The 15,122-nt window shown below is 40.6% G+C and overlaps 2 protein-coding genes across 2 annotated transcripts in view; one reads left to right on the top strand and one right to left on the bottom strand.

Annotated features, from left to right (window-relative positions):
• NFE2L2 (nuclear factor, erythroid 2 like 2) overlaps window positions 1–6,506 on the bottom strand; it is a 23,053-nt gene extending 16,547 nt beyond the window's left edge. Inside the window, exon 1 of the mRNA XM_041403740.1 lies at window positions 6,476–6,506. The gene's annotated coding sequence lies outside the window, so the exon portion shown is untranslated. The remainder of the gene's footprint in view (window positions 1–6,475) is intronic.
• The window catches only part of LOC121335491, a 14,965-nt gene extending 2,559 nt beyond the window's left edge, over window positions 1–12,406 (top strand). The window contains exons 2-4 of the mRNA XM_041403692.1: window positions 6,135–6,333; window positions 6,488–6,955; window positions 12,147–12,406. Of these exons, the coding sequence (XP_041259626.1) occupies window positions 6,135–6,333; window positions 6,488–6,955; window positions 12,147–12,261 (782 nt within the window). The 3' untranslated portion in view covers window positions 12,262–12,406. The remainder of the gene's footprint in view (window positions 1–6,134; window positions 6,334–6,487; window positions 6,956–12,146) is intronic.
• Window positions 12,407–15,122: the final 2,716 nt, after the last annotated feature.

Genomic DNA, 15,122 nt, shown 5'->3' on the forward strand with positions numbered 1-15,122 from the left:
TCAGAGCCACCCACTCATCCCTGCCATCCTCTCTTGTCCATTGTTCTGCTACCCAGCTGATTGTGGAACATGTCATCTGGTCACAGAACTGCAATCCAACTGGAAATACCCTGATTTAGAACAAAATTCAGTCTTCTTACCCAACAGCACGTAACTCAAGGAAACAGCTCCTGAAAGCAGAAAGAAGAAATGATGAAGTCACCCAGCCAGCTCTGGCTGGCTGCAGAGCAGACTTTAAAACTGGCCCTCTCACACGGGGGGAGCAGGCAGCATTCCCAGTGGCAGACCTGCACCAACCACATGCTGCCTGGGAATTCTGAATGGGGATCTCCCTATGGGGAGCCCAAGCAGCACAGGAAGCTTTCCACTCTAATTACAGAAATAAGTAGGAAGATACTCACTTTACCACAAGGTTTCAAACAAACAAAAACCCCCATAATCTTTTTATCATAGGTCTTTACAGCAAAACAGTGGTGATGACCTGAGCAGGAAGAAAATCAAAGTTACAGCAACTTTTCACATAATTCAGCTGTTGAAAAGTCAGTGCTTTAACATTTTGTAGGTATTAATTTTCAAACACAGCAAATAGACACACCCTTAATCATAAAACAAACCTCCTCTTACAGGCACACTATCAACCAAGCTCCTTCTGAGTCAATTTTCCAAGTATGCAAACTCTGTTTCGCAAACTGTCTCCAGGAGTGGAATTTTTGTTATACTTACAAGAGACAGCATGTAAAATCAATACAGCAAACAGCAATAAAACTTTGAAACTGCAAGACAGAAGTGGGAGCATGGAGGGAAAAGGTGATATCTTTACATTTCATAGCAATACAGAAGATACTTCCTTAAAAGGTTTAACGAGATGGTTTCAAACTGATCTTGCATAACTTTGTTGCTGCAACTTCAATCTTAAAGGAACTTTCTTTCCCTTTCTATTCTCTTTTTTAACTAGATTGCTAATAATAATACTGCAGAAGTTAGGCTAAAAGTCTAACTGCAAGACATGTACAAGGTTGAGTGGTTTCAACTCCCTCAGTACTGCAACAGCATCCACAACTAAGACAGACCTTCTGAAATGGTTTAGGTTTACTTTACATTTAACGACAGAAAACATTAATAATCATTTACAGTACCTTCCAAATAACTTTGCTAAACAAACACTGTTTTATATTCCTTCTTCCCAGTATAAAAACTGCAGCTAATCAGGCCAAAATCACAAATGTGAACTGACATAATAAAAAACTTCAACTGTATCTGTAGCGCATAAATTTCAGCCACATAAATATTATTTCTACGCTATACCCATTCTACTAGAGCTGTGCCAATTAGTACTTGTGCTAGGGTTTAGTAATATACTATTGAGCAGCAGTTACACTCTGCTGATAGGAAAATGCTAACTCAAAGTTGAGTTAACAACACTCTTATTATTTCCTAATAGCTTTCCAGGATCTCCAGAACAACATCTCAAAAATCTAACTATTTCAAAGTGAATATTAAAGTGAATATTAACATATAAGTTAAGAGGCAAATACAAAGCCAACGTATTGACATGTAACATTGAAAAATCAATGTGTCACTGAAAGAAAACAGAGAAAATATTTCACCAAGAATCAAAACGGCAAAAGACAGAAAATCCTTCATAAGATAAAGACAAATGCTCCTCTCCAAAGCAGTCAAATAATTAAACAATTTTATCTGCACTCGATGTTGTTACAGATTGCTTGGTTACCCAAATTAATATTTAATTTAAATGTATGGTGCCAAATTAATACTTAATTTAAAGGTATGGTTCTGAGAGACTTTGCTTCCATTTGAAATGGCTACTGTTGGCATACACATGTCAAAGTAAAACTAAAGGAATATTAAAACAAGATAATATAATGGGAAATACATTTTTTAATTTCCTATTTTAAAGAATAGTAAAGAAAAATTAATAAATATGTATCTAGAAATCACAGATACAGAAAAATAGGTGTTGCTCTGATTGTTTCACCACTGTGCTTCACAGAGCAGTATTATAGCTCTTTTACTTTAGAAATGCTTAAGTGCTATAAGATAATTAAATTCTTGCTACTGCCAATTAATACGTGACTGTCACTAGCTCTGCTTTTCCCATACAGAAAGCAGCTCCTGGGTAGGAAAGCTAAAAGTACACAATGCATATCTTGAATTGAATGCATTTTCCAGTATCTGTTCCAGATAAGCCTTCCACCGTTTTCAGCAGTTTTATGCACTACAGATAGCATTGCTGCCTTCAGTTCTCAGCGCTGGTTTAATTGTTTACCTTAATGAAACAAATATGCCATAAAAGAATTGCAGTTGAGCAACCCTGAGCGGCATTGTGGTTCACTGTATATCAGTCATCCTTGGATAACACAAATTCAAAGTCATGACTTCCAGCTCCTCCTCCATGACTTCTCATTGGCCATATTGCAGGACTTGCAGAGGTAGCAAATGAAGTGTTTTCAAAACCAATTAAATCAGTTTATTGCTGAGAAAGGACTAAGCCGACCAAGGTGTCCTATTCTTTCCCCTTCACCTAAAGCGGCATTCTGTGGCACAAAGTCCAACTTTGGTATAATATACTGGATCAGAAAACTGAACAGACTTCAAACCCTTTCAAGTTTTCTAGGAATGTGCTACATTAAAATAATAGGTTACTTAGGGTTGGAATGAGATGGAGGCCAAAGCAAACTTTAACCAGGTGATTAACCCAGAGACTTTGCAGGACTTCTTGCTGGCTGCAACTCAATCAGCAGGGGATTAATATTTAATTCATGCCAATGGGTTATTGCCTGAACTTGTACTGCACTGGCTTCAGCCAAGACAATCATTAGAAATACATCACCCTTGCACAAATTGGCCTAAATTTAGTGAATGGTTTAGTAATTTTAAAGCTTATCTTTATAATTGCAAAGAGAAAAAAAAAAGAAAGGTGGAGCACTCAAGATACAAAAATCAAACTAATTTTTTCTTCACAATTAGTCACACACCCAAGTGTTACAGATGTGGGCACATGTGGCATCATTTGCTGGCATCTTCCTCTGGATTTTCCATATTTTCTCTTTCTCCCTCAAGTTCACCCTTTTCTGAGGCTGCAATTGACTCTTATCATTCTCCTTATAAAAGCCTGCTGCATTCCAAAAACTTTCAGTGACAAACTCCAACAGCTTTCACTGTTTTGAATTTTCTTAATTTTACTGAAGGAGCAAATACAACAAAATTTTACAACCATGTTTGAAAAACTCTGGAAAGGAATAGCATGAATTGATTTTACTCTGAACAAATACTTCATTGGGTCCTTCTGCTTCTAGTGTTCCTCAACATCACCTTATAAAGCCCAGCATACTGCACAAAGGTATCTGACATTTCTTTAACAAAATAAGTATGTTCAAGATGCTATTGCTACATTCATTTCAGTCAGGATCACAGAAGTAGCAGTACCAATCAAACAGGTATTTTTCTGCTTTGCAAATTTAAGAGGTAAAGAAAGCAAAAGAAATCAAACCAGTATTCAGGTGCACAATAGATACAATAATAATTTTCAACCATTTCCTTGTCTTTCAGGGTTATACATAACCTACAGCATTCCTATTCAGGATGAGTAACATCTCTATTTTTTCAATTAAAAAAGAAAATAATAAAGTAAGAGACAGAAAGCCAAAATTCATTCTTGCCCATGAACATTAGTGGGAAGTGAACACAAACCTTCCCAACCGCCCACACAGTCCTATAAAAACATCTCAACTTCTTTAAAGCACACAAGAACAGCCAGCTGCCTTCTGCTTACAATGGATGTTCTTTTTTATTCCAGTTTGGTCTCTTTCAAACATTTCCCAATAAACTTTTATAGCCAATCTCTTCTCCAACTTTGCGTGCTAAAAATTAATTTCTTCAAGTCAGATAGTCAAGTTTTCTGAGACAATGAACTTGCACTTCCCCCAGTTTCCAATACAACTCGAATTTCTTGGCACATTTTAAAGACATGCTACAGAACAAGATTCATATGATGGATATTTACTACACTAATAACAATATCCAATTAGCTGTTTTCCTGAATGGATTGACAAGATCAACTCCTGCTAGGCTACATTAATTTTAGCCAAACATGCTACACTGCATTATATCTAACACTGGCTTAACTGAAAGATACTCTTTCGTGAGTTTTGAAGGACAGAAAGCTCTACCAATACAGCTCAATAGCAAGGTGAGCACAGAACTACTGGAAATGTCAAAATAAATGCATTTTTACTTAAGGAAGTGCTTGTGATACTCTCTCACATACTTCCTCCAAACTTGTCCTACATTTTAGTAGATAACAATATATTCAGAAATATGTACATTTCTGAATTTCACCCACTGAGATACACATTTCTGAATTTCACCCACTGAGATACACCCACTGAGATACATGAAAAAAAAAATAACAAACCCAACCCAACAACCCAAAAAGCAAAGACTTGCTGCCAGCCCTGAGTGGAGTACCTGTTCAACCTTCCCACAGAATCTACCCTCATGTGGAAATGAGAGGCTATTACAGAATAAAAATAAACCCACTCACTTGACGATTCAATGCAGCAGGTCAAGAAAAAGAAACGTACGTGTAACTCCTCATTAAAGCCCTCTATACTGAAGAGATCACTCTAATTGAGCTGGAGACTCTTCAGAACAGCTCTCTAGGTAGAAAAACCCTAACAGATACACTTGCATGCACATCATTATTTGTTCACTTGTCTTTGCCAGTTGTTGCAATTAGTCTTACTTCCAATCTAGTGCAACCCACATTTCATGGTGCTGGAAAGGGAATTCTTTTTGCCTTCTTGTTGTGAGACTCAAAATTTAATAACTAAGTGGCTTGTTTTTACAAGGTTACAGAAAACCATTTCAAAAACTTCACATTTACTGAAGAGAAAAGCTACTATGTCCTGCCTTCTCAAGCATGATTTGAAATATCCAGACCACTTGTTCCATTGCAATCTTTTTTCTTGGATGGTTTGAGGTCCGTGTAGGCAACATTCCATTTCACCTCTGTGCACAGAAGGGCATCCTCTTTCCATGCAGAAGGGTACAACAAGGGAATACTTTTTACAGGAATATTGCAGGAAATAGTTCTGCTAACTCCCCCAGAAGTACATAGCTGAAAGTGGAAGTTTTATATTCTGGTTAAGGAGTTTGATCAATCCCTACACACTCACCTTCACTGCTATGACTGCTGCTGCCAGGCACATAGACACTAAGAACAGCCTCCCCATCTGCTGGCTTGCAAAATCTGAGGGGCTAAATGTAGACTGCGTCCCCTCTTGTTCATTTTGAGTGAACATTTTATGGTACAGGGTATGTGAACTTTTCATTTAATGAATGTATGTCAAAGATGATGATAAGTTGCTATCTAAAAAACACACTGCCTTTTCAGGCTAGGTCTGCAAGAGAAGCAATCAGCAGCTGCCCAGCTCAGATAGGAGAAGTGCAACAGGTGGCTTAGTAAAGAGGGTTTGACAAAGCAGGCAAATGAGTAACAAAAGCGAGGTTTCTGGAAGAGAAGTCGCAGTGGATTGGGGAAGAAGGTACAGAATCATGTACGCAGGAATCAGTCTGTTAAGAGTACCTCAGGAATGAGGCTGAAAGTGCCTGGGTAATACAGGCAAAACCAAATTCACAGGATGCTTACGTAGCACAGGCCAAGACAGTGATTTCTGTTGTAGTATTTGCCAACAATCTAAGGAGGCAAGGTGGAGGTCACGGCTGCGCTACCCAGGGCTAGAAAAACAGACGGGCCACGCAGTGTCACAAGCAGCCCAAGACTCAAAAGGAACTATTCAATGAATAGAAAAAGATACATCCAATACTGCTGAAGTCATAGCACCTGTAGGAAGTATCCATTTATATATCCTAAAGCATGGACAACAATAGAAGAAACTCTACTGCATAGCATATGCATACCAACACACACTAGAAGAGCATCAGAACACTTGAGTCTTAATTTTGCAGTAAGAATTAAAGCAGCTCCAGAACAATTTTTAAGTATTACTTCTTTAAACGTAGCATTTTGTTGATAAGGATATGCCTCTATTCAACTGCCCAAGAAAAGCACTATTATATAAATTTATAATGGAGTTCAATAATGTTTTCAGTTATTCACGCAGCTCTTGTGCAACTAGTTCACAACACAACAGTACTGAACTCCCCAGGCTTCGAGAGAAGAGGCTCCAGCGCCCGTGAGTACAAACCACAAGCACCTCTGAGCCTCCAGGACACCGGCCCTGGCAGAGGCCACTCCGGCTCCGCCTGCTGCGTGCCCAAAGCCCTGCCGGGGGTTTCCAGCAGGCGGAGGTGCCGGAGCAGCCCGGCTCGGGCTGCCACTGCCAGGCTGATCCGGACCCCAAGGGGAGCCCGGAGCCGCGCCGGGACAGCGCGTAGCTGAGCAACAGCCCAGGAGCGGGCCCGGGCAGCAGCGGGAAGCGGCGTAACTCACCCGAGTGCGAAGCGGCAGCGCTCGGGCCGGCGGCCGCCCCCGCGCTCCGCCCCGGCCCGGCCGCGCAGCCACTCAGCGCCCGCGGGACCCGCGGAGGCGGCGGCTTTCCCGGCAGCGGCGGCGGCCGTGCCGGGCATCTCGTCCGTGCTCACCGCTCCCGCGGCCCAGTGCCCGAGCCCTGCGGCTCCCGCCCCCTGTGCAGCCCCTGCTCCGGGTGTCGCCGGTGAGTGGAGGAGCGGCCCTGCTCCGGGCGAGCCCGGTGAGCTCGGCGCTGGAGCAGGAGCACTGCCGGCAACACTCCGGGCGGGCAGCGCGCAGGGACGCCAGAGCCCCGGGAACAGCCCTTGTGCGCCGGCTGCCGCTGGCGGGCAGGGGATCCCGAAGGAGCCATCGAACCAGCCGATGGGGAGATTCGGGGCTGGCGTGCACCGCGTGTTTGGAATTGGTAGCTCCGGTGAGGTTGCCCTCGGAGCGGCAATGGTACTAGTCCTGATACCATTTTATCAACCTCTTCCGGCTATTTAATATGCAACACACATTAAAGCAACACATCACAGCCCCCAACACATCTACTTCTTAGGAATCACAAAGCATGCGCCAGAGCGTGCCTAAAAGTAAGGGGAGATGCTTCAGAGCAGGCAGGCCACAGGCTGCCATCCTCACCAGATTATTTCAGTGTCTTATCTTAAAGCACCTGTCGTTCTATGGTAAATTACATTACTCAGACAGCAAACTGAACTCCCCTTGAAAGTCAAACAGTTCATCAATTCAGTGCACTGAACACCACTTTGAAAAGGGTCTGCTGTGTAGCCTGGCTGACAGTATATGACAGTATCTACCTTTCACATGATCCTTTGATCACTCCTTGAGCCCATTTCTGAGGCTACCTGCAATAACTAATTGAACCAAATAGTGTGGAATTAGAACACTTCATACTAAACCTGATAAATCTCCCTATTCCCTTGAGGGTGCTCAGTTTCTGTGCTTTGTAGCCAAAGCGCTGCATTGAGTTTCTCTCAGACCCTGCTTTGGGTATGCACAGCTGCTGGGTTGTTGGGGCCATTTAAACAGAGCTAGGGTGAAGATCTCATTTTCAGGTTTGCCCTTCAAGGTACAAGACTGTGACTTTACAACTTAAAAAATAGCACAAGTGTATAAATTCAATACATCTCTAGTAATTTAAAAGTTCTTTGCGCCTTCATGTTGCAGTTGTGTGTCTACCCAAAGATAGTCCTTGCTGTAATTATATGAAATTGATATATCCCTTCGAAGGAAGAAGAACCTGCAATTTAAGTAAATTTCTTATATGCATATTTGATAACTGTACAAGATGTAGTGGAAGCACTTCCCTTACAACGGAAGTTTAGTTAAAGCATGTCCATGGAGCCACTAAACACATTGTGGAAGTCTAAGCAGGAGATGTGCTGAATAAATTAGGTATATTGAAGCAGCTCTAACAATGCTATGGTTTTGATTCCATGGAGGTAGAATGCAAGGTGACAATGAATCACTTGTAATGGAAAACAAACAGCAAAATTTAAAGTATATTCCTGCATTTTATTTTTGTAGTGCCACTTTATTCTGAAGTCTGAAAGTGAACCCAAGTGAATCTAACATGAAGGGCCCTTGTTGAAGGTTCTGGAGAAACTGAAGCAGGCTGTTGCAAGTTACAAACCTTTTGAATGCAGCTGCTGCCAGATCCTTGCAAATTATGTTTTTATTAAGTACCAGCTTTTGACTTTTTCAGTATTATAAAAGAAACAGTAAGCAGACCATGCTAGCACAAAAGGAGTAATACACAATGTCAGTTCATGGAAAAAAAATGCTGTGAAGCTATAAAAATGTCTTTTCTATATGCTTTATTTAATAGAAAACAAAATAAAGTGTGAATCTTAGGCATTGGCATAGGCTGAATCATAGTGCAGAAATAGTGTTCAGAGCCAAGCAGCTTGCTTGGAGCCTGGGGTGAAAAAAAATGGCAAGGACACTTTCTGGTCAGGCAGATAAAAGAGCATTGACCATATATTTCATTTCTGTTCCTTACTTAATTTCTTTTCTCCTTTCCTTATCTTCACACCTTGTGCTCAGGCAGACCAGCACTTCATTTCTAATGAGAAGGCAGTCATCCAAAAACCAGCTTAATGAAAATGCTGCATTGCACTGGATTATTCCTGCTGTACACTGCTGAGGAATGAGGTGTATGGCTTTGGGAGCTTCTGAAACAAAGTACTGCAGTGCTTTTGTGATATTGCCATTTTGTGTCATCAGATAATCTGGAATACCTGGAAACAGATTTATTTGTGAGTTGCCCTTTACAGATTTTTATATAGTGAAGTTTTGAAGAAAATGTTTTCAATTAACATTACAGCTTTTTAGTCCTGAAGTTTATTTGGGATATAGTAATATCCCCTTACAGTATACATGGAGGAATCTGGCCCTACCTGTAGTGCTCTAGTCTCTGCTTGCTAAGTATAAACTTTTCACCACAGAAGAAAAATCCAAATGCTTTTTCCATTTGCTATATTCCTGTTTGTATACATTAATTTACCTTATAAAAAGTGCATAACTTATTCTAGATGTATTGGCACTCACTACTGCAGTATTACATTTTATATGCAAATGAGATTAATATAATTTCTGGCAAATTTAAAGTAGCTGAAGTAGTATATTCAAGATAAGTCAAGGTGGTACTTTACAGAGGATAGAGAACTTTCTATGGCACATACTTTAAATGTTATGTGTTGCCTATGTTGATATTAGATATTTTCATTAGACTTTTAATTCTTGCATTATTTTTCTAAATAATGCAATAATTATTTTGCATAATATTTTTCTAAATATTACCATTTTTCTCAATTGTAATATTTAGAAAAATATTTATTTTATTATCAGAATTTGTTATTATATATTTTCATGTTCTTTTAAAATACTTTATGTGCATATAATTTTATATTATTTTATATACAATATTTGGGAAACTTGATAGTGCCACCTACTGCTGAAAAACAAACTTTTTTAAAACTTGCTAGTTTGGGTGCCTTCAGATTAAAGGGCAATGTAAGAAAATACCTGTTGAAATAACAACTTTCAAACTTCTGAAAAATGTTGGGAACAAGCCCCGACTTGCCAAGTCAGCTTCAGTCACTGAATTTCTGACCTTTCAACCAGTGACTATTTTGACCGAAACTGTAATGAGAAGTGATTCTGAGGATCTGGGATTTTGAGCTTTTTTTGATGTTACATTTTTAATAAAGAATTTTAGTTTAAAATCAGTTCCTGTGATATCCCTAGAAAAGCACTGATGAAAGGAAACAGTGAAGCAACATGTATTTTTCACTCAGTGGTAGGAAGACATCCTCTGTTTTACAGAGGTCTCTGCATGGAATGTAAACCAAACAGCCAGAATTACCATGACATGTGACACAAGTTCTGTTCCCTTCTTACATCACAGAGTCATGAGATGGACCAGAGATCCCTGCTTGCTAATTGGCTTAAGATGGCACGTTTTCCATGGCTGGAATTCACCCTCCCTAACCCCTACCATCCGAAAGCTAGATGAGGTTAATGTACAGTGTGAAGTACAGTACTGGAGAAGACCCTGTCTCTAGGACTAGTGAAATAGTTACCATGTGCCCACAACCTTTGCCCACATCCCAGACATTAAGTATTGGTTATGATTTCGTTCCCAGGAACTGTGGAAATACAGGAAGTGGTAAGACTTTGTACATGAATATGACTAAGTAAAATATACACCCTTAATCATCCTGAGGAAAGTTCAGCTTTAAATTTGACTCAGGAGGGTCAGGAGCAGTTGATCTTCTGCTGGTACTTGTCTCATCCTGTAGAATAAGCTGGCATTGATATGATCTGAACGTGTGATTGTCAGAGTTGCTGTCTTGTTACAGCTTGATGACTTAATCTTAGAAATCCACTTTCTTTCAATTTGAAAAATTCTTGAGAACAATGGATTAAAAGAGATAAAAGATAACACAGGGGTGTTATAGCTATTGCTGAGCAGTGCTTGCACAGTGCCAGGGCCTTCTCTGTTTCTGGGCTGTCCCAACAGGGAGCTGACTGGGGGTTCACAAGGAGCTGGGAGGGGACAGAGCTGAGACAGCTGACCCCCACTGGCCACAGGGATATTCCAGACCATATGATGTTGTGCTCAGCATAAAGCTGGGAGAAGAAGGAAGGAAAGGGTGATGTTTGGACTGGGGGTGTTTCTCTTCCCAAGTCACCAATACCTGGAGTGAAGCCCTGCTTTCCTGGAGGTGGCTGAATGCCTGCCTGTTGATAGGAAGTGAATAAATTCCTTCTTCTGCTTTGTTTGTGTGCATGGCTTTTGCTTTCCCTATTAAACTGTCTATATCTCAGCCCACAGATTTTTCCACTTTTTTCTAATTATCTCCCCCATCCCATTGGGATAAGTGAGCATGTGGCTATGTGGGGCTGAGCTGCCCACTGGGGTTAAACCTTGACAGTCCTGTTTTGGTGACCAACTTGGGGCTCAAATGCTTTGGGTTAATGACAGGTTTGGTCAGAGTTTGCTAGACTGAATTTATAGCTTTTAGTGCAATTCACCTATTCACTGGCAGGTGCTGTGCTTGCCATAGGTCTTGCTTGCCCTGCTGCACATTAGTCTAGAGCTTGTTAGTGGCTTCTTTTCACTCTGGCTGTTTGCTGTAGGGCTTATCATCCTACCCAGCTGTGCCTGGGAGCATTTTGATAACAGCCCTGGCGATGTGCCTGGGCTGGCCCATGGCCTGGGTGTCGCTGCTGGCCCAGACAGGCTGCAGCTCCAGTGTCAGCTTGAATTGAAGAGACCTGACCTGTGGATGGATAAGTCCCTGCAGGAGCAGGACAACCTGAAATGTCTGTGGTTGTGGATAAGACCATGTTGGAGCAGAAGTGTCTGTGGGCATGGATATGTCCATAGCACAGCAGGTACACCCCTGGAGAGACCATGGCCCTTGGACAGGGCTGTGCTGGAGGAGGTGCACCTCAGAGTGACTGTGGCTGTGGCTGTGTGTAAGGCCAGGCCACATCACCTGTACCCTGCAGAGACTGTGGCCTATGTACACACAGTGGAGCAGGTCCACCCCTAAGGGACTGGAGTCTCTGGATAAGTCCACACCCAAAGAGAGATAAAAACTATAATGGATGCACTTTTAAATTGTTGTAAACTATGATCTGAGTTGCATGTTATAGGATTACTGTAGCAGGAACCACTGCCAGTGGAGAACATGCCATGCAAGAAGTGACGCATGCACGTGCAGCAGTGACCCGACCTGAGCTGGCTTTGGTGCCCAGTAACTCCACACAACACAGCAGCTCTCTGGTCCTGAGTGACCACCAGAACAGAGAGAGCCTAATGTCCTGGATGAATGAATTCAATGGACATTTCACAGGCATTTTATGGACATTTTACAGGGATTGATACCTGTGAAGATATTAAAGGATAGGAAAGAGGAAGGTGGCTAATGAGGATCTGTTGGATAGTATGGGACCTGAGCATGATGTAAATAGTGGGAATAAGGTGTGGAGATTGTACTGGCTATAGCTGGGATGGAGTTAATTTTCTTCATAGTGGCTTGTATGGTGCTATGCTTTGGATTTGTGATGAAAACAGTGCTGATAAAACACTAATGTTTGTGCTTCTCATGTGACACAGGGAACACCTGCACTGTGACCAAGGAGGAAGGATGAGCACTCACCCTTGGATAGGTATTTTCCTCATATGCAAAGTGCAGAAGTTACAAGTTAATGAATTGCATGTTATGAATTAGAGAACTTGTGAGTTACAAACCTCATGACTGCTGTGATGAATTAGTGAATTCATGAGCTAGACTACTTTGTACAAAGGGGATGGAGCCCTTCTTCATCATGTTTGCTTTCTTTCCTAATAAGCTTATAAAATAAAGTTTAATTTGCAAAGTACATTATCCTGTGAATTTGAGAGATCCAAACAGACCATGACAGATTGAGCGGTCTGTGGCCCTTCTCCCTGTTGCCTGTCCAAATATTTTAAAACAGAGGCAAACAGGCAATGACTAGGGATCCTCCTCTGAAAGGAGTAGGGGAAATCCTTCATAACACATAAGTTCTGTGTGCCTTGTCTACCCCATATTTTGTTTTCCTTTAAGGGCTTTGCCAAAGACTTCTGGTGACTGCTTTTATTTTTCAGGGAAGTTACAGTCCACCCAGTCCTTCCCTCTTGTTTCACTCACTGTGGACTATGGACTTTTAGTGTTAATGTGTGTCAGCCAAAATAATTAAAAGCAATGCACACTGTATCCCAGAAAACTAAAAGGTTGCAAACGTGCTTCTTCCATCACAGAGAAATATGCAGACTCAAATCACAGTCAGCAGCAAAATGAATAAGCTATTTGATAATGCCATGTGCAACAAAACAGCATCATAAAAATGAAATTATTTACAGTAGCATTCAAATCACACAGTCATAATTGATTTAGTTTCCAATTATACAGAGGCAATTGTATTAACAAACTGCCTTATTCACTTTGGTGGGAAAACAATTGAAAGTTTTAGTGTCCTGGCATCTGCAAATAATAAATAATATGATCTGTGCACCCAATCCAACTAGAATCCTAATGCTTTTTTTACCCAGGGCATACTACAGTATCAATATGTCTGAGATGAAGGATACTACTATGACTTTCTGGAGCCAAGACAGTTCTGGATAAAATCTAGAATAGAATAACCATTCTAGAAATAAAAATTGAAATATGCTAAAATAGAACTTATTTTGGAATTAATGACCCGTATTGCTATTTACAATACAGGTTCAATTGTTTGAATAGAAATGTTTGCAGCCTGCATTGCATTGAATACAGTGGGAAGAGTTTTAAAAGACTTAGTTTTGTGATTTCAACTGCTGAAGCCAGACTAACTATAAATAAACATTTTGCAAAGACTCTAAAAGCATCACGGGCTTTAGAGTCAGAACCCCATGTTTGACATAATGTTCAACCCCCCAGGATCCTCCAAGTGTTGAAATACAGTTATGCCATAGGTGAGCTGACCCAGCTTCTGCATGCCTTTCTTTCCCTTTAAATTCTCAAGCATTCCCAGGAGCCTAGATTTTTCTGAACTGCACACTCTAATTATTCATGGATTTTTGTTGCCCCTTCCACACCCCAAAAAATCCAGAAAGTGGGAAAGTGAGAATAATGCAAGGTCTCCTTGACTTTCATTTTCTGATGCAAGAGGTAATACAGGCATTGGAAGAATATCTGTTCTATCAAAGTATTTTAGTATACTAAGTCTATACAAATAGAACTCTTAACAGAAACTGTCTTTAATTTATGGTTTGTTCATAATCTCTTCTAGGGCATACCCTCCTTATCTTCTACCTCTTCATTCTGTGTGTCTTCTGTAAAAAAAGTGTTTGCTAAACAGGGGACACCCTAAGTTATCTACTGTTCTGATTTTCAGAGACAATGGGACAAGCTGGCTGCTTTACCGCCTTTTTTTTTTCTTGCCTTTTTTTTTTTTTTCAGATTTTCCTCCTGATTGTCACATGACATAGGAATATAAAACATTGTTTACTCCCTCTGCCTCTTGTCACGCCCCACGTATTCTGCTAATGCAGCAGGCAGTTTGTCATTACCAAGTTTAAAATCTAAACAATCTGCTGTCGCTATTGACACTGTTCTGCAGGAGCTGTATTTGAACAGGAAGCAATATCAAAGAATCAGTGTGGTCCTTAGCACTGAACTGGACCATGTGCCTCATTTTTATCTAAATACCTGTTAGAAACACGGGAGGTTTGTCTCTGTGAGTGAGTTTCTGAGAAGACAAAATGTAAGCTTGAATCTCAGAATATGTAAATGCAAGTCTCATTTTTATGTGCTCTGGGGATCTGCTACCAGAGTAATTTTGTGGCTGCTAACAAAGCAGTGTCGGTATCTCTGGCAGCCCATGACCTGCTAACCCCTTTTTTCTGCTTTCTATTTCTAAGTAGCTTGTTCCAAAAGAAGATATCCACTATGAGTTCCCCTTAATCACCCTTAAAGGTTTGGAGAAGTTAAACATATGCACATGTTTCCAAATAAGCTTGGCCTCCAGCCAATGATTGTTTTTCTGGCTTTTTTCCGAGTTCTTTCTTATTTATCTTTTTCTTTTTGACAATGTTGGGGATACAACAGAATATTTTAGGCCTAAATGAAAAAGGAAATTACTTAACTTGATGAGGTTACAGCTCTTCATGTGGAGTCTAAAATGACATTGCTCTTTTGCCTTGCCATATCCTGTGCAAACTCACATCTAGCTGCCAAGGAAGAAGGCCAGTTTCCAATCATTTTCTTTTCCAATTCATACTTTTCAAGCTATTTATTCCACTGAAAGATTATTTGGATTATTTGTACACTATTTATCAATTTGCCTTATTCTAGGTCAAAACAACTTTTGAGTGCATCATTTCTTTACACCTTGACTCTAATTCTTCATTTACAGATTTTTGAGATGTACAGTTGTAAATGTCAGCAGAGTTCTGAAGTTCACTTCATTATACTTTTGAAAATACCAAAAAAAAACCCCATATCTCTCACAGCCCAAACATCTCCTCGCAGTTTAATGTATCTCTATGTCTTTGAAGCTCTGTACTGAGGTTTCCAGCATAAGGTAA

Source organism: Onychostruthus taczanowskii, unplaced genomic scaffold, assembly GCF_017590055.1.
Source record: "Onychostruthus taczanowskii isolate IOZ18803 unplaced genomic scaffold, ASM1759005v1 scaffold20, whole genome shotgun sequence".
NCBI lineage: Eukaryota > Metazoa > Chordata > Aves > Passeriformes > Passeridae > Onychostruthus > Onychostruthus taczanowskii.